This window comes from Zea mays, chromosome 2 (assembly GCF_902167145.1).
Source record: "Zea mays cultivar B73 chromosome 2, Zm-B73-REFERENCE-NAM-5.0, whole genome shotgun sequence".
In the NCBI taxonomy this organism is placed as follows: Eukaryota; Viridiplantae; Streptophyta; class Magnoliopsida; order Poales; family Poaceae; genus Zea; species Zea mays.
The window spans coordinates 218,492,722-218,517,573 of record NC_050097.1 but is presented as its reverse complement, the minus strand read 5'-3'; the positions used below and the strand labels follow the sequence as shown (position 1 = coordinate 218,517,573).

The window sequence follows — 24,852 nt, the reverse complement described above, 5'->3', positions numbered from 1 at the left end:
TGCGTGCAATAAAATTATTTTAATCTTTACTGGATATGTGAAGATATTTAGAATGATCTGGGCTATGACAATAAAACTGTATTAATTTTGAGAAGACACAGGAAATGATTTTCTTTCTTGTTTTGTGAGGATTCCAGAGTTTATTGTATAAAAATCAGTGCTCGTACATATCTTGAAAGTGCATTTATTTATTCATATGTGTTGATATTTTTTTCTGTAAAAATTGCGAAATGGCCTCAATCTCTAACTGGTTAGATGGTATGCTCTAACTGGTTAGATGGCACAGTGGCGGTCATAAGATTTTGGGGTCCATGACAAGATCTGAAATAGTGGCTCTTCTAGTTTTTTTATATAAATATTACTAATATAAACACTTAAGATACATCTAAAAATATTTATATCAATTAATAAGTAAATAAAAAGACACTTATTACAATATTACCTTAAAATTTCTTCTAACATATTTAGATAAGATTGATTGTGAACACGTTGTAGCCATAAACTCTTTAGTACTTCATGGCTAAACTATTATGTCATACACTGATAGTTTAACTACTTAATTTATATCTAGGATTAGGGCCCTATGGATCTGGGGCTCGGGGGCGGCCGTCCTTCTGCCCTACTCCGAGGCCTGCCGCTGAGATGGTACGAGTAGCATTCCTTACGTGTCCAACATGTTATTCATATTTTCTAAAATACTAATTTGCACTGTTTGCAGAGTGAAATTTAAAATAGGAAACGATATAAGAGATATGATGTGTAAACTGCTACTTATAGGTAGACCCTGAGTTATGGATGGTATAGTGGTTCGAGAATTTTTTCGCCCTGTGAGAATACTTTCTTCTTAATATAATGTTCGAGGCTATTTTTACCTAGACCGAGTTTTTTTTCTAAAGAAATTATAAAGTTTGACTTATAAATGATAAGTCCTGAGTGGATTTTATTTGCAATAGAGTAGTTATTAAAGAGATTTCTTATATCCCCCAAGGAAAAAAAGAGGGGACACCTCTTGTTGATTTTGTTTTCTTTTGAAAGCATTAATGATACGAGTATCATATTCCTCTAATCTGAGCCGTCATTTATGGTAGAACGACTAGAACACACCGATTCAGATGTTTCAAATTCGAAGGGCAGGGTGAACGCTTGGACTTGGACCTATGGAAACCTGCTCTGCTCGCGACAGGGAGGCAAAAACGCGAAACGTTTTCACCAACACGGCTATCTGTCTTCTGTCCCATCCCATTCCAAAGCGAATAGAGGGGAAGGTGGGGGCGGGAGGCAATCGGAGGGCGAGGGCCGAGGAGGAGTCAAAAGGCTTCTCCAGTTGAGCGGCGGGATGCCGGTAACGCGTAGGCGCGCCGCCGTGGCGGCGGTGGCGCAGGAGGAGGGGCGCGATGCGGCGATCTACATATCCTCTGATTCCGATGCGGGGTCAGACCCGGAGGATTCAGAATCCGAGGAAGAGGAGGATACTAGCGATGAGGACTTCATCGACGTCAGCGACAGCGAGGCCGATGATGGGGAAAGCAGCGACGAGGAAGGCGAGGAGGATTCGGAGTCGGAGGCTGAGGCTGAGGCTGAGCAATTGGGCGCGGATCGGAGCGAGGTTGCCTGCAACAAAATTGCTGGTCTTCTAAGCAGTAATATCCTGGAACCCCTCTACCTCTCCCCCTGTAATTTTAGGACCGATCCCCAGTCTTTTAAACATAGCCAAAATAAGGTATTAACGTTTACAGCACTGCAGATGGCATACCATCTGAAACCTTTCAGCGTTCATAGCCAACAAAGCTAAATGAACTCAACAAAGACTACAGAAAAGCTAAAAGAACTCTAAAAAGACAACAACAAAGCACCTCCACACCTAACTGAACAAACTGAGAGGACATCTTCGGGTGCCTCGGCTTGAAACTTCCTATCCCCTCTATCTCGTTTTACTGGGTTGTTGTTAAGATTGTTCATCAAATATGCTGAAGTACCTAAACGCCTACATGTTCCAACTTCTGAATATTGTCACCTAAATGCCTAGTTTTGAGTAAGTTACAACATGTAGACATTTAGGTGTCAATATCGAATGGTGGAGGCGTGGAAGTTGAAACGGGATTATGGTGCACGTAGGGAGCTAAGCAGAGCTGTTTCGGTGGAATTAAAAGTTTAGCATCTCTTGTGTTGTTCTAAGGCCATTCCCAGTGGAAGTTTCATTGCACGGTTTCCAAAAGCGACACATTAGCTTTTGTCTATGAAACCTTATCCTGAATTTCATCTTGATGAAAGTCTCTCTCCTCCTATGAAACTCTCTCCATCTCTCTCATCATAAATATCGTGCCATGTCATTAAGTATGGTGATGTGTCATCTCATTTAATAAGAATGAAACTATGATGAAACTTTCACTGGGAATGACCTAAGATTTAATGCAGCTGCAGCGTGCCAAACTAATCGTCTGATGACAGGATAAATTTGCAGATACTTCATCTGACTAGTTTTTGAAGCTTATTTATGTTTTTCATTATAGTGATGTGCTGCAGAAATTGTTTATAGACACCTTAAGGAAGTATGACCCCAGAATTGCCCACCGTGTGCAAGAGAAATTAGAAGGAAAAACGCTAATTGATTGCTTGGTTTAGAGGAGCATGTGTTTAGCTCTATCTGCTTGGTAGGTCATAGATTGTTGCTACTACTTTAAGATCATGTCAGCCCCTTTTTATTTCTGCTTCAGCTCCTACAGCTGTTACATTGAACCACAATTTGTTTCTTATTGACAACTCAAAATACATCCAATGTAATTTTGTTTTCAAACGGAGCTAAATGGCTAAATGCAATCCTTTTCATTTTGAGACTAAGTTGAGCATGTCTTGTAACAATATTGCTAATTTTGATTTACTTCAGTGGGTTTCAGGGGTGAGCAGAATTGGATCATTTGTTTTATGCTGTTCTTTTCCTACATGAACTGAAATGCAGGAATTTCCTGTAGGTGGGAGGAGTCTGGAGGGTTTAAAGTTGGCGGAGTACAAGGTGTATTTAAAGAAGAATGGTCTTAGCCAAACTGGGGGCATGGACACTTGTGTAGACAGAATAGTACTCCATTGGAGGTTAGATATGATAGTTCTTTCTCACTTCTGAGTATGTTCAGCCATTTGATGCTTCTTTAGTCAGAATTCAATTGAAGAGAACACTAGTTGCTGTGTCGTTTGTTGGTTCTCAATATCTTCTTTTTATATTTGCCTAGCATTATTATGCACAGGGTTCACCTAAGTGATCTTAATCTCGCTTCGTTTGATGTGCCTAGATGTAGCACTGTGACAGTTTTCAGAACTTGACACACATCGACACATGTAATGTTTATTAACCCTTTCTTTATAGGTTCAAAGATGCGGATCCAAGGAGAATTTATCCTCGGTCATCCTTTTGTATCAACTGTAAAGGTGTGGTCTTACTTGGAAATAAACTTTCATTTAACTGCATAGAAAATTATGCATGGCAATAATCATACTCAGTGCAGGTGATGTTTGTAGGGGCGATGCCGTTCTATTCAAACAGAAGGTGTACGAGAAGAGGTAGGCATTTGTGTAGTCTAGTCTAATAGCCTCTTTGAAATGGTAACCTAAGCTTCCATTTGGATAACTTTACAGTGGAAAAAGGCATGCAAAATGTATAGGTAATCGTATAGTAGCCGGCAAAGTCATCAAGGAAAGTTATGGTAAACAAAAACAGCAACACACTTTCACGGTAAGGTTTGATTCAGCAGTTATGTATTACTGTGTCATGCTGCCATGTGAGTCTTGTGATCATTCACAGACTACATTACTTGTTTCAATAGATTCAAGTGTTTTGGAGCAAAGGACCTGGGAAATTACCACCTTTGCATCTGTTGCTTGTCAAAGGGCGCAACCTATACAGAATGATGACTTTTCGTCAGGTAACAAGAGCTCTGCACTTGAATTGTCACCCTGTTTTCTATCTGTTGCTTTATGTTCTTTCTGCTCGTCTTTTACTCCCTCCATTTTAAGTTGTAAGTCGTTCTGCCTTTTCTAGATGCATAAGAAACACTCCTAATGTAACGACTTACAATTTTGAATCTAAACATGACCTATATCTAGGTGCATAACAAGTTTTTACTATGTATCTAGACATGACCTATATCTAGGTGCATAAGAAGAGCTGTCTATCTACAAAAGCCAGAACGCCTTACAATTTGGAATGGATGGAGTATATCATAAGAAATACTCATATTAGTCTTCAGGAGTTCAAGCCATGTGATGATACAATTGTCAGGTGTAATAGGATAATGGAACTGTCTGGCATCAGAACTGGCCATATATTTGATGTGCATATTACAATTCTTTTTTTACCAGCATGTGTGCTCTGTGTAAGTAATGGAACTGCAGGAAACCCTATGTTTCTAAAATAAAAGAAGCATTTTTCTTGAATATGAATTCAACCTATCATATATTCAAGATGTTTATCTCCACATTTCTTAAACTGTGTTTTTAGTCAATATTATATTCCCCTGGTTGTATATCAATAGAAATGGGCTGAGTTGGTTAGATGGTCTGAATAGCACTCCTCAGGTCCGAGTTTTTTTTTATCTTGGAGGGTGTCTACACATTTCTCAAATAATGGTTTTATACCAGCATTGTCCATGGGATGGCTTTGTGTGATTTTGGACTTCACATCATTTCTTTGTCTTATATCTAGCCTTGGGCAAATGAAGCAGAAAGGCTGAAGATTCTAGAAGAGAAGCACAACAGAGGGGATGATGCAAGGCGTGTTCGTGCATTGAATAGACCTAATTCTGCTGGAAACAGTAATTTCACACATGTCTCTGCATTAATTTGATGTTGAACTTTGTCTTCTTGTCCGTACTTGCTTGAAATCTCATGCAGCTGTTGCTGATATTTATGTGTGATGATGTTGCATGTTTAGGTTCGTATCTAATCATGTTCATCAAATGTGACAGGTTATATATTTCTTGTTTGGTGTTAGTACCTTGATACTAGTTTGTAATGAATTTTGGCATTTTACACAACTACAGTTAGATAATTGTACGCAAACATTTTTTAGTTGTAGGAGTATTTAGTACTTTTAGTAATCAGTAAAATTTAATGTTTGTGTTGCTGTGTTAATTAGCATGGGAAGCTTTAGAAGTCCAATGCATAATTGCAGAGCCAGCTGTATCTCACATGTAATCAACTTAAATTCTGAACCAGGGGGCCGGAGAACAGCATGGACAGTAAAATGAATGACATGTTTAGTTTCTAGGCTCCCTGAATTCTCAAGAAGAAATGATGTATTCATAGACTTCCTCTTAAGGAACATTGCATCTTTCTAGGTTCATGGAACAATTCATGCATGGTATTGTCTCAGCGAAGCATCTTTTGTTCTTGTGGACCTATGGTGTAGTTAGCAGAACATGTGAGCTCCGGGTATCTATTGCCTTTGTTTTGTTAAGCCATTGAGTCAAGCTGCAATTCTTAATGACCATTTTACTTCAATCCCGTTTTCTTCAGTTCTGTGTTTGTTCTGACTAACGATTTGCATTCAATGTTTTTTCTGTCTTTCCTAAAGCTCTTAAAGGCAAGAAAAAATTGCACAAGGAAAAGCACAAGTCTCGATCTGAAAGACCTCACCGCCAATCTAATATCACCGAACTGGATAAAGGCAAAAAACGACCTGCACAATCCTCCAAGTCCGATCTGCCTAATAAAAGATCTAAGAAAGAAGGGTCCCAAGTTCCTTCTAGGAAAAAGGATACTGGTGGTAGGATGGCAAAGAAAAATGGTCCCTGCCAAGATAAGAGCATTTGTACTGGCCAGAACAGCTCTCTATGCAAAGACAATAGGGAGAAGCACAGTCATGCTACCTTTCAGAAAAAGTGTCACGCTGAACCTCTCAACAACGGTCCATCTGGTTCTGGGTGGAACAGAACTGCTGGCGGACACAGCCAATTCGAAGGAAGACACATAACTCCAGCTTCTCACGTCGAGGCAAATCATGGAAATTTTGTTTCTGTACAGCATCCTTGCGTCGAGAGGCTTCAACGGCCTACTCAATCGCGTGAAGTTGCTCTGGCTCACCCCGGCGGCGGCCATCCATACGTACTGTCCAGCGCTGCAATGGGCCTCCGACATCAAAATGGAGCAACGGCCGGTGTGCACGCACCGGCATATTTCAGGGGACTTCCACTCAGTCAACAGAGGGCAGCATTTCCTTCGGCCAGCACGCCGCAAACTGGGTACCATCCTCATCCAGAAGAATTATTTGTTGCGCCACACTTCAGATATCCTAGAGGGAGTGCTGGTTTCCGCCGATAAGACAGTCTGGTTGGCGCCTGCTGCATTTTGGTAACTGCATTGGTGGTAAGACATGCGGTCTTCGGCTTATTTTCATTGATGCCATTTCGTTGCCATGACTCATGAGCAAGGAGTATTTGAGTCTTACCTAATGTGCAGAGAGGCCAGAACTTTGTTTCATCTTGAGATAAAGCTTCCTTCGTATATAAGAAAAAGGAAGATCCTCACCTCAATTGAAGGACTTGATTTTCTTTGCTTTTTTTGGGGGGCAGGATGTGATGGAAAAACAGTGTTACCATCGAGTCGCATAATCAGGGCTCTGCGTGCTTCAGACGGGGGAAGGGTTTAATACAAACATGAATGCTGCTTTTTTTTGTCGATCTGAGTCCTTAGCTGCAAGATTGACGCGAGACATCGGCTTCCAATATATGTACACCAATGGTTTCTGGAATTTGAGCTAGTAATTATTTACAGCTCTGCAAATCCATCGTTCCCAGTATGTAGGGAAATTTGGATGGAACTAACGCTAACCCCGCAAGGTTGTGAGGAGATCACCGTCCAAACACCCATGTCAGAATGTCACCAAAAGGTACATGGGCACGTGCGTGCATCTGCACAAGCCAACAAAGAAATGGTCGGCGGCGTTAGGGCATGTACAACCTAGATACAGCTGCACGGTACTCCAAGTATAAGACACAACTAAAACACAACATAATACAGTGGTCATGTCTAAAACATGTGTCTTACCATATTCATTGTACCAATCAGAGCATTCAATAAATTAAAGTGACCAATCAGATAGTCTCCTGTCTAGAATATAGAGCTAAGACACTGTGTCTTCGTCAAGATACATGTCTTGAGATTTTTTACATTCACCCCCATAGACACACTCTAAGATACAACTTAAGACATCTACTGTACATGCCCTTACACACGTCCCCTGCCTGGAACAGGGGACGGCGTCAGCAATCAGGTTTCCTGTCAGTTCCCCCATTTGCCGCTGCATGTGGCGGTCCCATATTTGACACTTCTTCCCCCGTGTCGGAGACCGAGCGGGCGGTGTGTGGGCCGAGGCAGCTGGTTTGGTTTGCCGGGACAAAAAATTCCAGTCACAGGTCTGGTGAACTCGGCGTCACACAGTAGTTGAGGTACAGCGACGTCAAATCGGAGCCGTCATTCCAGCACGGGTTTTTTTGTGAAGCACGAAGCTCTCGCATCGCATCGCAGGCCGTCGTCAGGCTGCTCTTGCTCGTAGTGTGTGTGTGGTAGTAGAGGAGTCGTCGGTGTGAGGTGGTGTACGTGCTGATTGACCGTCGTGGCCGCGCACGCCTCTGTCTGCCCGTGTCGGCTTGTTCAACCGAGTCAATGACTCAATGTTCCCGTCGACCGCCGCCGTTCGTTCAGTGCTCTGACGAATCGCGAGGCTGGTTTTCACACGGCCACCAACCAACGCCACCCCCACCAGCACAGGCTCGGTCGTAGATGCGAACCAAAAAAAAAACCGCATGCTGCATGCGTTACACTCTATTATCATGGTATCCTCTTGCGCAAAATCTAATTAACCGGCTATATGGGCATTATGTGTAGCTAGCTTCGTCCACCAAACAGAGCACAGTATATGTTTGGGATTGGGCATCCCGGTTTGGTTTGGTACATAATCGTCCATGGCGACCAGTGCCATGGTACGTACGGTTCCGTAGGAAATCAGGATGACAATTAGCAATTAATTAACCAAGGAGAGGTGGCCACCTGCGTGACTTTGATGAGAGGGCTGGTTGGGTTGGGGCAGAGCCAGTCCTCTCTATTTCTACCAACCGACTAGTTCCGCGCGCCCCCAGCCAGCCCTACCTAGGGTTTAGGTAATCTAGACCAAACTGAGATTATTGGTAGAGCAAGTTACTCGTATCTTTACTCAATCTCACTATTTATAATTCTTTACTCTGGCATTATTTGTTTAGCCTCTAGATTATATAATCCAGATTAAATAATTTAAGAGACAAACAAACAATCTAGATTTATTAAATGTATTATATAATCTAAATACTTAGATTACGATAGTTCATATAATTCACAAACTGGATTATATGATCCTGGAAGGACACAATAAAGACCTCTATATTATAATCCTCTCCACTCATCTACCTCTCTTCGACTATTCTTTTTTATTAACTACGGCATATTGTATACATTCTAAACTAATTACTCCCTCTGTCTTAATATATTGTTTGTTTTAGCTTTTTATTTTTATGTCTATATTCAAATAGATAACAATGATAAATCTAGACACATATGATACACATACAATAAATATTGTATGGATTTATTAATATTCTAAAACGAACATGAGGGTTGTATTTTTTCACCTCTCTACGTAACACTTTATTTCTCTACGGACAACGGTACCGGAACGATTTGCTTGCGTTATATATGATGGAGTACTGTAGCTGCTGCTGCTGCATGGCCTACTGCCCCTCTTGGAACTGCTGCGGGACGTCCTCTCATTCTAACCTGCTGCTGCATGCCCCTAGCCCTACCGCCCCTCTTGGAACGTCACGGTCACGTCACGCACGTCGAGAATCAAGATGAGAGGACGTCCGTCCGCTGAATTTCACGCGGGAGATGGGGATCCATCCATCCAAGGATAGGCGAAATGGGTGGCATCTGCAGTCGCTCTCATCTCACCCATGCAGTTTTTTAAGCCCGGGAATGTCAGGCCACCCAGCTTATCCTAATGCAGATTATTCCATCCATCCTGCAGTGGCCTAAACGCAACAGTTCAGTTGTGACAGTTTGCATTGCTAGAAAAAAAACATTATAGTACGGCAGGCACAGCTCAGGACACGGCCAATTTGCCGCGAAACCCAAGCTTTCATTGCAGGCAGGCGGCATCCCGATGGGCGATGGTATGGTGGAGGAATCTCCACACAGTAATCCCACGTTGGTTTAGATCAAAGCACGATCCGGCACAGGGTTTGTCTAGCCAATACCGTGCACGTGTCGCGATCTCAGAGGCGCCAAGACGGGATCGGACCGCCCTTACTGATTGGGAACATATACCAGCTGTCTATCTCATTCTCATCCACGGGCCGGCATGGGACGCGCGCGACGCGCGAGGAAAATTAATAACCGTATCGATGAGAGGGAAAAATACGCTAATTATCTTTTCTTTCTTCAAAGAAATCCTTGGGGATACATACATACCGCCGTGTACGTACGTACGTACATATCTACACTAACTACTAGTACCTTGTTGGTTCACATGAAACGAAAGAATACGCATCAAATTAAATTACAAGGGAACAAAAAGGAGTGGGGTGGGGAGATAAAAACGGCCGCCGGCGGCCACTTCTGCGTCGAGCTGCATCGCCGTCAAGGTTTCGGGACTGCTTGCGGTATGCGGACGGATCATGTCGGCCTGCCACGACTACTGGAGTTGGAGGCGGCGGGTGGTACGGGATGGCTGCTGCTGCTGCCGCCGCCGCCGCCCCCGAGCTTCCGGCTGATGCTGTGGATCGCCGGGTTGGAGCGCAGGTAGCCGAAGAGGCTGTTGCGGTGGAACGGCAGCGGCGTGGTGGCCGTCGTCCGGCGCCGCGCGTCCTCGGCCGCCGCCGCCCCCCGGGGCACGGCGTACGGCATCGGCATGTCGCTGGCCGACGCCGCGGAGCCTCTCCCCTTGCGCATGGACGCGCTGCCGTCGCCGCCGGTCCGCAGCGTCTGCTGGGACGACGACGACAGCATGGTGTACTTGAACAGCGGGTCCTTGCTGCCGCCGCCGGTGGTGGCGCGGCCCTCCGACGCGCTGCGGAACAGGAACAGGTCCTTGAGCCGCCACTTCTTGCTGCCGCTGCCGCAGCCCCGCATCATGGAGGTTCGGGGAGACGGAGGGGACTCCTCGTCGTCGTCCACGCCTCCTCCTCCGCCGCCGCCGCCCCTGACCCTGAACGGGGACAGAGACCTCGTGGCCCTCCTACTCCTCGACGAGGCCGCCGCCGCCGCCGCCGCCGTCGAGGCGGCGGGTCTGTAGCCCGACCTGCCTCTCTCCAACGGTGCCTCCGCCCGACGATCCGCGCCGCCGGCTCTTCTCGGGGACCACCGAGGGCCACCGGAATAGGAGGAGCTCGAGGCGTCGTCGGCCAGCGGGATGCTCGGGTGCGGCGTGTTCAGCGGCCGGATCCTGCCGCCCTCGAAGAGCTCGTCGGCGGCCGCGAGGGTCGGCGTGGCCTCCTGCAGCTGCCCGCTGAAGCCGAGCGTGAAGTCGAACGTGGCCTCGTCGCCCGAGCCCGGCGTCGTGGTCGTGGCGGTGGCGGCGCCCCCCGCGCAGCTCGCCCTGGACGGGCTCGTCGGCGCGCTGGAGTAGAAGTAGCAGTAGGCCGGGAGGTGGTCGCCGGCGATGGCCGCGGTTCTTGGGCTGCACGGCGCACTTGGCGCCATGACAGGCACCACCACCTCCATCTCGAATCCTCCTCGTTCGCTTCTGGCTCTCTCTCTCTCTTTACCACCTCCTATCCTATGTCGTCTTTGCTTGCTTGCTTGCTCCTTTAAAAGGCCTTGGGATTTCGTTTTTGTAGAGTCAAGTTTTTGGCTGGGAGTACTATACTGGTAGAGAGAGAGAAAGGTATTCCTCATACTCCAACCGAGGAAGGCAGAAGGAAGCTCGAGAGAGAGATAGAGAGATGGAGACGTTAAAAGCCGTCTCCAATTAAGACATCAACCATGCATGTGGTCGTATACACAACTTGGTTTAGTTTAATACTAATAATATAAAGCACTACTTGATACTATATATGAGCAGATTATTAGTTTGTCAACTTTGTTTCATCCATGCGGCCGCGCTTGCAGACTAGCTAGAGGAGGACTGCAGGCATGTTTGGTTCACTACCTCAGTTGTCACATTTTGCCTAACTTTTCTGTCTAAGGTTAGTTATTCAATTCGAACAAATAATCTTAGGCAAAGTGTGGCACATTTAGCCACAAACCAAACAGGCACTGCGACTGGCAACCGTGGGGGACGCCAAGACGATAGGTTTTGTATGGCAGATGGCACGCACGGTGAGATGCTCTGCAGTGAAATTTTTACATTTTTGTTTTTTAGAAACTTTTCTATAAACAAACTTTTCACAAAACTATATCTAAAAATGGATCCGAAGTTCGAAGTTCGATGTCACAGTATGAGACTCATTGTTTTAAACCAACTCAAATCATGAGGAAAAGGTCAACAATTATGAGATGTATGCTTAAGAGACTCTTCTTCAAACAAGAAGAAGGATTTGACTCTCAAAACCTAGAGTTTTGAGTGTTGTGATCATTCGGAGAGTTTGTTGGTGATCCATTCAAGCTTGCAGATAATTGTGAGTAGTTCATTGTGGCGGTGTGGTGAAGAACCATCTTGCAAAAGGGCACTTGATCTTTATGTGGACCAAGGGGAAGCAACACCTTTGCCTAGGTGCCCAGACCCTGGTGTCGAGTCGACTAATACAAAGGTTTGTGGCTGGTTGTTAACTGATGTGTAAGGGCCCTACTGTCACGATAGATAATAACAGATAGAGACTAAAATAAAATAAAATAGAGAGACTAAAAATAACCCGTTTATTTTTTTAACTATTTTGACAAATGAACGCACCCCCGACCAGCTCTGAAGTTGTTTTAGGAGTTGTGTAAAAAAGGGCATAGAAACTCTGAGAATTTCTGGCGCTACGCGTCAAGCAATGGGATGGCGAAAAATCATAAAACTGCCTGGACATGTAAAGTTTGATTAAGAATTTCATCACATTAATTTAGCAAGGTATAATTTGATTTACTTCTCACCGGCCGGGAAGTAGATGAAAAAAACTCATAATGTTCCAAACACACACGAGGCGACCGTTGTTCCTCTCGCCTCAGACATCAGGTCGTACGTGCTAGCTTCGTTGAGAGACGACGACGATTGAACAACGAAGACGTACTACTGCATCGTCGACGCGACGAGCTGAGATCGAAACATACAACGGCGAGAGCAACTGAGTATATACAATCACGTGGTCGATTGATCCACGAGGAACCGGCTGAGTTTTTTTTTTATTGGCATTGGGCGAGCGACTGACGAGATGAGACTGGGTGGATTTACCGTGACAGCGATCAGCGGAAGCCGGAAGGCCGGCCGGATGCGGATGTCCCTGTCGTGTAGAAAATTCAAAATACGCCTTTCGTTCTAGAATGCGTTGAATGATTGGCGCCCTGCCGCCCGTTTTATATTTTAGCTTTTTATTAAAATTTCACGATCATCATTTGGATCCTAGGGTTAACGTTGGGACATATGGCATCGAGATTATACAGTTCAGCGCAATATATATAAATAGGTTATAGCTCTTGCCACAGATAGTGCGAATGTCACTCAGGAATTGCATAGGAGAAGCGAATTATCCACATTATATATATATATATATATATATATATATATATATATATATTATTGGCATTCCATACATTGTCTTTATTGTGTTATAGTAAATGTTTTTCTGAGTTTATTTGTTTGTGTATAGTGAGATATTATCTGATGGATGTTTGTTATGCAGTTTATAAAAGTTACTTGACACCATATCGGGATCAGATATATCACTTAGAAGTTTTTCATCGAAGAGAGAGTTCAATTTCCACCACTCGAATCTGCGAAATATAAAATCTGACCTCTAAAATCGCCTCCAATGCGAGTTAGTTGCGAGCTACCGTTCCTGTTGGGAGGAAGAACTCACGATCGTGTTAAGAAACCGTCCGTGAAAACTTATTTCGAATGACCATTCACTTAACACACCCCCCAGGGGTTAATTCCACTCGTCTTTTGTGTTGCGAAGATGCTGCAGGTTCACGCACAAACAACACACCGTTACGAGTTTGTTTCCAGAAGTAACGATCTCGAGCGGGGCCAAGCCAAACAAAATCGTGTCGCCCGCCCTGGTATACTAGAAACCACCATTCCGGCTACGAATCGACGTCTACGTACGGCGGCGGGCACTATGTGTGTGCATTTCCTCGCAACAGGTGGTGGATAATCCGATCCACAGCTTCCGTGCCGTGCGCGTTCACGTAACGGAATACCTGTGTACGTATACGCTCATCGATCAACGTACGGGACACACACCAGACCAGAGGGAGAGTGCCAAATTAAAGGTCGTTTATTTTACGCATACGAAGTCGTCGTCATGTTTCTGCATGGAATTAAAAAAGGGAAACAGTACCGCGGATGCACCTGGACACACAGTCGTCGTCGTCTCGGGCAACTGAAACTAGAGGGCACGAGATAGATTCGGAACTTGACAAGGAGCACACACACCCAAACGCATGCAGTGACTAGCTAGGCGAAGGACTCGTGTACTCTGTCCTGTCCGGCCTGTAAATTGGCGGGGAAACTTGCAAGCAAAGCAACCCCCTCAACCTCGAGTATATATGAGCTCTGAACTGAAGAGCGAGAGACGTACAGTAGGTGCCGCAGCGATCGCGCCATCTTCACTCCACCCACCCGCGCGTCGAACTGTTTCACCCAGCGCTTGAACTCCGCCACCGTCGTCGCCGTCCGGTGCTCCGGTCCTGGGAATAGGTTGCTCAAAAATTAACAGGACCTAAAATTAATTTAATAATGTGGCACAAAATGAAAAATCCAAATATACTAACAGATAATATCAACGACATTGGAATAGAATAGATCTAAACTAACTCAACAAGATTAACACATAACATAAAAATCGACAACGGATCTAACCATAAGAACGTTATCGCAATAAACTGAAACCACAGATTTACTCACATTGATTTCCACGAGTGTTCAAGAAGAACCCGAGCGGACGTGCGCGTAGCACTTCCCAGAAACCTGATTCGCCGGCACCCGTGCATGTCGTCAAAACGCCGGCAGTGGTTCGGAGACACCGCTCTCTCTTGATCTGCTGCACGATAGACGAAGGTATTCGCCTATATCCTCCGACTGAAAGACGTCTGCCCTTTATAGACCGGCCGCCGCAACCGCTTGATTCGATCTGCTATATTCAGAAACCGCCCCTGGAATATCTCTACGTGTAACCGCCCGGAGATCTCGCACGTAACGTGCGTATCCATTACTCCTGGTTGACGTGGCAGTATAGGTGTGATATTTGATAACTAAATAAACAAAAGGAAAAAATTAAACTGTCATTTAGAACTCGCCACGACGTGAAACGCGAGCGAGCGCGCGCGGTAGCCTACATAGCCCTTTATTTGTCTTATGTGAAGAGTATGGAACACTCCACATATAAGATAGTTCTCTTCTATCTAGATATGCGATATGAGACTAATGTCTCGTGCCATATCTACATACCACCTTGGCTTCATTATTGAATTGGCCCACAAACTAGTGGGCTAATTCCAACACAGGTACCTCTGCACCGCCGCGTTCGGAGCCACGGCTGTCATGACCGACTTCGCTGCTGGCTGCTTTGTGCTGGGCTGGAGATCTAGCTAGCTTAGCTAGCCACCTGTGGTCGTGCTAGCAGCTGTGGCAGTCCTGCACGTCGGAGCTTGCGACCAGTTGCTGACGCTGGTGCACCGGACACTCGACGAGTCGACGGGCCTCGGTTTCATATCTCGCGCGCGCTCTCGGAGCTTTATAGATAGACGATAGATTCGTCTCTACTATCTGCAGGCAAGATTTGTGTTGCCTGTTGTCTCACTCTCGCTCATGACTCTTTTTAGTGGACGACCGGCTAGTGCCGCAGGCCATGCGAAAGGGTGACGTGTGTTAGCCTGCATCTCATGCCCATGGCCATGCTTTGTTGGGTTATTCTGGGTTTGTTCGTTTCTGTACGTTGATGGAGAGAGAGGGAGAACCGGAGGCGGACATCTCTCTCTCTTTTTTATGCGAAAGTGCGAAAGTACCGGGGACTGCATGCAATTACTATTACGCCCCGCTCGTATCCTTTGAATTGAATTATATTCTAATAATAATAATTTAGGCATATATCAATTAAGTTAATTCAATTTTATACAAAATATATTTATATACTATTATTAGCAAAATGTCGGAGATATTTATATGCTATATTTTTATTATAGAGTAGTAAGTTAAATAGTATTCTATAAGTTGTATATAAGTTACTACCTCTGTTTTTTTATACATGACGTTTCCTAGTTCAAAGATGAACTGTTGGGCGTCATGTATTTAGAAACGGAGGGAGTACTAGTTAGGTGCCCGTGCGCTGCGACGGTTCCTTACAATCAAATCATCTTTGGCACCATTTTTAGTAGCGTGCGAAATATATAACAACAAAGTCTTTTAGTCCCAAACAAGTTAGAATAGGCTACAGCTAAAACAAAATTTTGGAGAACTATTTCACAATTATACAAATAAAAATGTACAAGCTTTTATCTGGATACTATTATGCTATATACATCTGGGATCATCAATTAAACCTCATTGCATGAGAATGAAAAACAGAAAATGTCCAGAACTTAATATAACTGGAGAATCTTTCACGAGGTGCTACTTTCCTGACTCTCATAATTTCAGTCTCGCGCGCGCTCTCGGAGCTTTATAGATAGACGATAGATTCGTCTCTATCTGCAGGCAAGATTTGTGTTGCCTGTTGTCTCACTCTCGCTCATGACTCTTTTTAGTGGACGACCGGCTAGTGCCGCAGGCCATGCGAAAGGTGACGTGTGTTAGCCTGCATCTCATGCCCATGGCCATGCTTTATTGGGTTATTCTGGGTTTGTTCGTTTCTGTACGTTGATGGAGAGAGAGGGAGAACCGAAGGCGGACATCTCTCTCTCTTTTTCAGCGAAAGTACCGGGGACTGCATGCAATTACTATTACGCCCCGCTCGTATCGTTTGAATTGAATTACATTTTAATAATAGTAATTTAGGCATATATCAATTAAGTTACTTTAGTTATATACAAAATGTATTTGTATACTATTATTAACAAGATGTCGGAGATATTTATATGCTATATTTTTATTATAGAGGAGTGAGTTAAATAGTATTCTATAAGTTGTATATAAATTGTAGAGTAGAAATAAATTCTACTGATACAGAAAATTATTTCTCATCCTACACTACATAAATTTAAGATAGACTTCACTACAGTAAACGAAGGAATTTCCGACGGCTAAGCCGTCGGACATAAGATTCAGACCGTCGGAGATAGGTTATGTTCGACGGCATTAACCTATCTCCGACGGTTTTAAGCCGTCGAAAATAACGCGTCGGAAATAGCATTATGTCCGACGGCCGCCGTCGGACATAAGCTATGTCCGACGGCCCCACCGGACCGTCGGAGGTAAGATGTCGTAACTGTTTTACCCGCCGCCTGGGCCCACTGCTGTTATGTCCGACGGCTTAAAGCCGTCGGCCATAAGTTATATCTTATGTCTGACGGCTTTAAGCCGTCAGACATAACATACACCTTATGTCCGACGGCTTACACTAAGTCGTCGGACATAACATTTTTGAAAGTCGCCTATAGGGGGGGTGAATAGGGCGAAACTGAAATTTACAAATATAAACACAACTACAAGCCGGGTTAGCGTTAGAAATAAAATCGAGTCCGCGAGAGAGGGTGGAAAACAAATCGCAAGCAAATGAAGAGTGTGACACGCGGATTTGTTTTACCGAGGTTCGGTTCTCTCAAACCTACTCCCCGTTGAGGAGGCCACAAAGGCCGGGTCTCTTTCAACCCTTCCCTCTCTCAAACGGTCCTTCCGACCGAGTGAGCTTCTCTTCTCAAATCAAAGTCGGGAACAAAACTTCCCTGCAAGGGCCACCACACAATTGGTGCCTCTTGCCTTGATTACAATGGAGTTTTGATCACAAGAACAAGTGTGAAAGAAAAGAAGCAATCCAAGCGCAAGAGCTCAAAAGAACACGGCAAATCTCTCTCGCTAATCACTAAAGCCTTGTGTGGAATTGGAGAGGATTTGATCTCTTTGTATGTGTCTAGAATTGAATGCCTAGCTCTTGTAAGTGGTTGAGAAGTGGGAAAACTTGGATGCAATGAATGGTGGGGTGGTTGGGGTATTTATAGCCCCAACCACCAAACTTGACCGTTGGTGGAGCTGTCTGTTCGATGGCGCACCGGACAGTCCGGTGCACACCGGACAGTCCGGTGCACACCGGACATGTCCGGTGCACCAGCCACGTCACCAGTTCCGTTGGATTCCGACCGTTGGAGCTTCTGACTTGTGGGCCTGCCTGGATGTTCGGTGGCGCACCGGACATGAACTGTTCATTGTCCGGTGCGCCGGTATGGGCGCGCCTGCCTTCTGCGCGCGCTGCGCGCGCATTAAATGCACAGCAGGTAGCCGTTGGCGCCGAAGTAGCCGTTGCTCCGAGGATGCACCGGACAGTCCGGTGCACACCGGACATGTCCGGTGAATTATAGCGGAGCAGCCGTTGGAAATTCCCGAGGCTGTCAAGTTCCAGAGCGGCGTCTTCGTTGGAGCACCGGACACTGTCCGGTGTACACCGGACAGTCCGGTGAATTATAGCGCGCCGGCTCCTGGAAAATCCCGAGGCTGAGGAGTTCAGCGCGAGTCCCCCTGGTGCACCGGACACTGTCCGGTGCGCCAGACCAGGGAGGCTTCCTGGATGCCTTTAGCTCTTTATTTTGAACCCAACTTTGGTCTTTTTAATTGGCTTGTTGTGAACCTTTGACACCTGTATAACTTATATACTAGAGCAAACTAGTTAGTCCAAAGATTTGTGTTGGGCAATTCAACCACCAAAATTATATAGGAACTAGGTGTAAGCCTAATTCCCTTTCAATCTCCCCCTTTTTGGTGATTGATGCCAACACAAACCAAAGCAAATATAGAAGTGCATAATTTAACTAGTTTGCATAAAATAAGTGCAAAGATTGCTTGGAATTGAGCCATTATAAATACTTACAAGATATGCATGGATTGTTTCTTCATCTTTAACATTTTGGACCACGCTTGCACCACATGTTTTGTTTTTGCAAAATCTTTTGTAAATCTTTTCAAAGTTCTTTTGGAAATAGTCAAAGGTAAATGAATAAGAGTTTGCAAAGCATTTTCAAGTTTTGAAATTTTCTCCCCCTATTTCAAATGCTTTTCCTTTGACTAAACAAAACTCCCCCTAAATGAAATCCTCCTCTTAGTGTTCAAGAGGGTTTTAAGATATTGATTTTTGAAATACTACTTTCGCCCTCTTTTGAATACAAGAAGATACCAAATTGACAATTGAAAATCATATTTTAAAATTAGGTGGTGGTGCGGTCCTTTTGCTTTGGGCTAATACTTTCTCCCCCTTTGGCATGAATCGCCAAAAACGGAGTCATTAGAGCCCTATGAAGTACTTTCTCCTCCTTTGGTCATAAAATAAATGAGTGAAGGTTATACCAAAGTTGGAGAGATGCTCGGAGTGACGGCGAAGGATGAGTAGGAGAGTGGAGTGGAAGCCTTTGTCTTTGCCGAAGACTCCAATTCCCTTTCAATATACCTTATGACTTGGTTTGAAATACACTTGAAAACACATTAGTCATAGCATATGAAAGAGACATGATCAAAGGTATATTCGTGAGCTATGTGTGCAAGTTAGCAAAAGAAATTTCTAGAATCAAGAATATTGAGCTCATGCCTAAGTTTGGTAAAAGTTTGTTCATCAAGAGGCTTGGTAAAGATATCGGCTAATTGATCTTTAGTATTAATGTATGCAATCTCGATATCTCCCTTTTGTTGGTGATCCCTAAGAAAATGATACCGAATAGCTATGTGCTTAGTGCGGCTATGCTCGACGGGATTGTCGGCCATTTTGATTGCACTCTCATTATCACATAGCAAAGGGACTTTGGTCAGTTTGTAACCGTAGTCCCGCAGGGTTTGCCTCATCCAAAGCAATTGCGCGCAACAATGACCCGCGACAATGTACTCGGCTTCGGCGGTTGAAAGAGCGACCGAATTTTGCTTCTTTGAAGCCCAAGACACCAAGGATCTTCCCAAGAACTGGCAAGTCCCTGATGTGCTCTTTCTATTAATCTTACACACCGCCCAATCGGCATCCGAATAACCAATCAAATCAAATGTGGATCCCCGAGGGTACCAAAGCCCAAACTTAGGAGTATAAGCCAAATATCTCAAGATTCATTTCACGACCGTAAGGTGAGCTTCCTTAGGGTCGGCTTGGAATCTTGCACACATGCATACAGAAAGCATAATATCCGGTCGAGATGCACATAAATAGAGTAAAGAACCTATCATCGACCGGTATACCTTTTGATCCACGGACTTACCTCCCGTGTCGAGGTCGAGATGACCATTTGTTCCCATGGGAGTCTTGATGGGCTTGGCATCCTTCATTCCAAACTTGCTTAGAATATCTTGAGTGTACTTTGTTTGGCTGATGAAGGTGCCTTCTTGGAGTTGTTTGACTTGGAATCCTAGAAAATACTTCAACTCCCCCATCATCGACATCTCGAATTTCTGTGTCATGATCCTACTAAATTCCTCACAAGTAGATTCGTTAGTAGACCCAAATATGATATCATCAACATAAATTTGGCATACAAACAAATCATTGTCAAGAGTTTTAGTGAATAGAGTAGGATCGGCTTTTCCGACTTTGAAGCCATTAGCGATAAGGAAATCTCTAAGGCATTCATACCATGCTCTTGGGGCTTGCTTGAGCCCATAAAGTGCCTTAGAGAGCTTATAGACATGGTTAGGGTACTCACTGCCTTCAAAGCCGGGAGGTTGCTCAACATAGACCTCTTCCTTGATTGGTCCATTGAGGAAGGCACTTTTCACGTCCATTTGATAAAGCTTAAAGCCATGGTAAGTAGCATAGGCCAATAATATGCGAATTGACTCAAGCCTAGCTACGGGTGCATAGGTTTCACCGAAATCCAAACCTTCGACTTGGGAGTATCCCTTGGCCACAAGTCGGGCTTTGTTCCTTGTCACCACACCATGCTCATCTTGCTTGTTGCGGAAAACCCATTTGGTTCCTACAACATTTTGGTTAGGACGTGGAACTAAATGCCATACCTTATTTCTAGTGAAGTTGTTGAGCTCCTCTTGCATCGCCACCACCCAATCCGAATCTTGTAGTGCTTCTTCTACCCTGTGTGGCTCAATAGAGGAAACAAACGAGTAATGTTCACAAAAATGTGCAACACGAGATCTAGTGGTTACCCCCTTATGAATGTCGCCGAGGATGGTGTCGACAGGGTGATCTCGTTGTATTGCTTGATGGACTCTTGGGTGTGGCGGCCTTGGTTGTTCATCCTCCTTGTCTTCATTATTTGCATCTCCCCCTTGATCATTGCCATCATCTTGAGGTGGCTCATTACTTTGATCTTGTCCCTCATCAATTTGAGCTTCGTCCTCATTTTGAGTTGGTGGAGATGCTTGTGTGGAGGAGGATGGTTGATCTTGTGCATGTGGAGGCTCTTCGGATTCCTTAGGGCACACATCCCCAATGGACATGTTCCTTAACGCTATGCATGGAGCCTGTTCTTCACCTATCTCATCAAGATCAACTTGCTCTACTTGAGAGCCGTTAGTCTCATCAAACACAACGTCACAAGAAACTTCAACAAGTCTTGAGGACTTGTTAAAGACTCTATATGCCCTTGTGTTTGAGTCATATCCTAGTAAAAAGCCTTCTACAGTTTTAGGAGCAAATTTAGATTTTCTACCTCTCTTAACAAGAATAAAGCATTTGCTACCAAAAACTCTAAAATATGAAATATTGGGCTTTTTACCGGTTAGGAGTTCATAGGATGTCTTCTTGAGGATTCGGTGTAGATATAACCGGTTGATGGCGTAGCAGGCGGTGTTGACCGCCTCGGCCCAAAACCGATCTGGTGTCTTGTACTCATCAAGCATGGTTCTTGCCATGTCCAATAGAGTTCGATTCTTCCTTTCCACTACACCATTTTGTTGTGGAGTGTAGGGAGAAGAGAACTCATGCTTGATGCCCTCCTCCTCAAGGAAGCCTTCTATTTGTGAGTTCTTGAACTCCGTCCCGTTGTCGCTTCTAATTTTCTTGATCCTTAAGCCGAACTCATTTTGAGCCCGTCTCAAGAATCCCTTTAAGGTCTCTTGGGTATGAGATTTTTCCTGCAAAAAGAACACCCAAGTGAAGCGAGAATAATCATCCACAATAACTAGACAGTACTTACTCCCGCCGATGCTTATGTAAGCGATCGGGCCGAATAGGTCCATGTGTAGGAGCTGAAAGGGAATTAGACTTACACCTAGTTCCTAAATAATTTTGGTGGTTGAATTGCCCAACACAAATAATTGGACTAACTAGTTTGTTCTAGTGTATAAGTTTTACAGGTGCTAAAGGTTCACACTTAGCCAATAAAAAGACCAAGAGTTGGGTTCAACAAAAGAGCAAAGGGCCAACCGAAGGCACCTCTGGTCTGGCACACCGGACTGTCCGGTGCACCAGAGGACTCTAACTCGAACTCGCCACCTTCGGGAATTTCCAGAGGCACTCGCGCTATAATTCACCGGACATGTCCGGTGTGCACCGGACTGTCTGGTGCAACTCCGGAGCAACGGCTTCTCCGCGCCAACGGCTACCTGCGGCGCATTAAATGCGCGTGCAACGCGCACAGAGGTCAGGCGTGCCCATACTGGCACACCGGACAGTAAACAGTACATGTCCGGTGTGCACCGGACATCCAGGCAGGCCCACAAGTCAGAAGCTCCAACGGTCGGAATCCAACGGAACTGGTGACGTGGCTGGGGCACCGGACATGTCCGGTGTGCACCGGACTGTCCGGTGTGCACCGGACTGTCCGGTGCGCCATCGAACAGACAGCTCCACCAACGGTCAAGTTTGGTGGTTGGGGCTATAAATACCCCAACCACCCCACCATTCATTGCATCCAAGTTTTCCCACTTCTCAACCACTTACAAGAGCTAGGCATTCAATTCTAGACACATACAAAGAGATCAAATCCTCTCCAATTCCACACAAGGCTTTAGTGATTAGCGAGAGAGATTTGCCGTGTTCTTTTGAGCTCTTGCGCTTGGATTGCTTCTTTTCTTTCACACTTGTTCTTGTGATCAAAACTCCATTGTAATCAAGGCAAGAGGCACCAATTGTGCGGTGGCCCTTGCGGGGAAGTTTTGTTCCCGGTTTTTGATTTGAGAAGAGAAACTCACTCGGTCCGTGGGACCGTTTGAGAGAGGGAAGGGTTGAAAGAGACCCGGCCTTTGTGGCCTCCTCAACGGGGAGTAGGTTTGCGAAAACCGAACCTCGGTAAAACAAATCCACGTGTCACACTCTTCATTTGCTTGCGATTTGTTTTCCACCCTCTCTCGCGGACTCGTCTTTATTTCTAACGCTAACTCGGCTTGTAGTTGTGTTTATATTTGTAAATTTCAGTTTCGCCCTATTCACCCCCCCCTCTAGGCGACTATCAATTGGTATCAAAGCCCGGTGCTTCATTAGAGCCTAACCGCTCGAAGTGATGTCGGGAGATCACGCCAAGAAGGAGATGGAGACCGGCGAAAAGCCCACTACAAGTCACGGGAGCACTTCATCGGAAGAGTCCCGCACCAAGAGGAGGGAGAAAAAGAAGAGCTCCTCCAACAAAGGGAAGGAGAAGAAATCTTCTTCTCACCACAAAGAGAGGAAGGAAAAGTCTTCTTCCCACAAGCCGCATCGGAGTGAGGACAAGCACAAGAGGATGAGGAAAGTGGTCTACTACGAGACCGACACTTCATCAACATCGACCTCCGGCTCCGAAGCGCCCTCCGTAACTTCTAAATGCCAAGAGCGTAAGAAGTTTAGTAAGATCCCCCTACACTATCCTCGCATTTCTAAACATGCACCTCTACTTTCCGTTCCATTAGGCAAACCACCAACTTTTGATGGTGAAGATTATGCTAGGTGGAGTGATTTAATGCGATTTCATCTAACCTCACTCCACAAAAGTATATGGGATGTTGTTGAGTTTGGTGCACAGGTACCATCCGTAGGGGATAAAGATTATGATGAGGATGAGGTGGCCCAAATCGAGCACTTCAACTCTCAAGCAACAACAATACTCCTCGCCTCTCTAAGTAGAGAGGAGTATAACAAAGTGCAAGGGTTGAAAAGCGCCAAGGAGGTTTGGGATGTGCTCAAAACCGCGCACGAGGGAGATGAGCTCACAAAGATCACCAAGCGGGAAACGATCGAGGGGGAGCTCGGTCGGTTCCGGCTTCGCAAAGGGGAAGAGCCACAACACATGTACAACCGGCTCAAGACCTTGGTGAACCAAGTGCGCAACCTCGGGAGCAAAAAGTGGGATGACCACGAGGTGGTTAAGGTTATTCTAAGATCTCTTATTTTCCTTAACCCCACTCAAGTTCAATTAATTCGTGGTAATCCTAGATATACTAAAATGACCCCCGAGGAAGTTATCGGGAATTTTGTAAGTTTTGAGTGCATGATCGAAGGCTCGAGGAAGATCAACGAGCTCGACGATCCCTCCACATCCGAAGCTCAACCCGTCGCATTCAAGGCAACGGAGGAAAAGAAGGAGGAGTCTACACCAAGTAGACAACCAATACACGCCTCCAAGCTCGACAATGAGGAAATGGCGCTCGTCATCAAGAGTTTCCGCCAAATCCTCAAGCAAAGGAGGGGGAAAGACTACAAGTCCCGCTCCAAGAAGGTTTGCTACAAGTGTGGTAAGCCCGGTCACTTTATAGCTAAATGTCCTTTATCAAGTGATAGTGACAGGGGCGACGACAAGAAAGGGAGAAAAAAGGAGAAGAAGAGATACTACAAGAAGAAGGGCGGCGATGCCCATGTTTGTCGGGAGTGGGACTCCGACGAAAGCTCAAGCGACTCCTCTGACGACGAGGATGCCGCCAACATCGCCATCACCAAGGGACTCCTCTTCCCCAACGTCGGCCACAAATGCCTCATGGCAAAGGACGGCAAAAAGAAGGTAAAATCAAGATCCTCCACTAAATATGAAACCTCTAGTGATGAGGATAATGATAGTAATGAGGAAGATAATTTACGTACCCTTTTTGCCAACCTTAACATGGAACAAAAGGAAAAATTAAATGAACTAATTAGTGCCATCCATGAGAAGGATGATCTCTTGGACTCCCAAGAGGACTTCCTAATCAAGGAAAATAAAAAACATGTTAAGGTTAAAAATGCTTATCCTCTAGAAGTGGAAAAATGTCAAAAACTATCTAGTGAGCTAAGCACTTGTCGTGAGATGATTGATTCACATGTTTGTAATGTTTCTATTCCCAATCCTAGAGATAATAATGATGATTTGCTTGCTAGGATTGAAGAATTAAACATTTCTCTTGCTAGCCTTAGAGTAGAAAATGAAAATTTGATTGCTAAGGCTAAAGAACTAGATGTTTGCAATGTTATAATTTCCGATCTTAGAAATAATAATGATACCTTGCGTGCTAAGATCGTTGAACTTAATTCATGCAAACCCTCTACATCTAGTGTTGAGCATGTTTCCATTTGTACTAGATGTAGAGATGTTAACATTGATGCTATTCTTGATCATATGGCTTTAATTAAACAACAAAATGATCACATAGCAAAACTAGATGCTAAAATT

At 44.9% G+C, this 24,852-nt stretch overlaps 2 protein-coding genes across 3 annotated transcripts; one reads left to right on the top strand and one right to left on the bottom strand.

The window, feature by feature from the left end:
* The first annotated feature begins 957 nt into the window (after window positions 1-957).
* LOC100274978 (uncharacterized) lies at window positions 958-6,739 on the top strand. Of its 2 annotated transcripts, none has more exons than XM_035964668.1 (8): window positions 958-1,640; window positions 2,970-3,087; window positions 3,359-3,420; window positions 3,498-3,552; window positions 3,628-3,724; window positions 3,816-3,914; window positions 4,694-4,816; window positions 5,564-6,739. In XM_035964668.1, exons 1-8 carry the CDS (start codon window positions 1,082-1,084, stop codon window positions 5,960-5,962), a joined length of 1,512 nt encoding a protein of 503 aa, XP_035820561.1. In that variant the 5' UTR covers window positions 958-1,081; the 3' UTR covers window positions 5,963-6,739. The 2 variants fall into 2 exon arrangements, with proteins under 2 accessions (XP_035820561.1, NP_001339554.1); NM_001352625.1 differs by having other exon boundaries at window positions 1,250-1,640; window positions 4,694-4,802; window positions 5,564-6,720.
* Window positions 6,740-9,436: 2,697 nt separating this feature from the next.
* LOC100285572 (calmodulin binding protein) lies at window positions 9,437-10,941 on the bottom strand. The gene has a single exon (NM_001158463.2). The coding sequence runs from the start codon at window positions 10,738-10,740 to the stop codon at window positions 9,694-9,696; it is 1,047 nt and encodes a 348-aa protein (NP_001151935.2). The 5' UTR covers window positions 10,741-10,941; the 3' UTR covers window positions 9,437-9,693.
* Window positions 10,942-24,852: the final 13,911 nt, after the last annotated feature.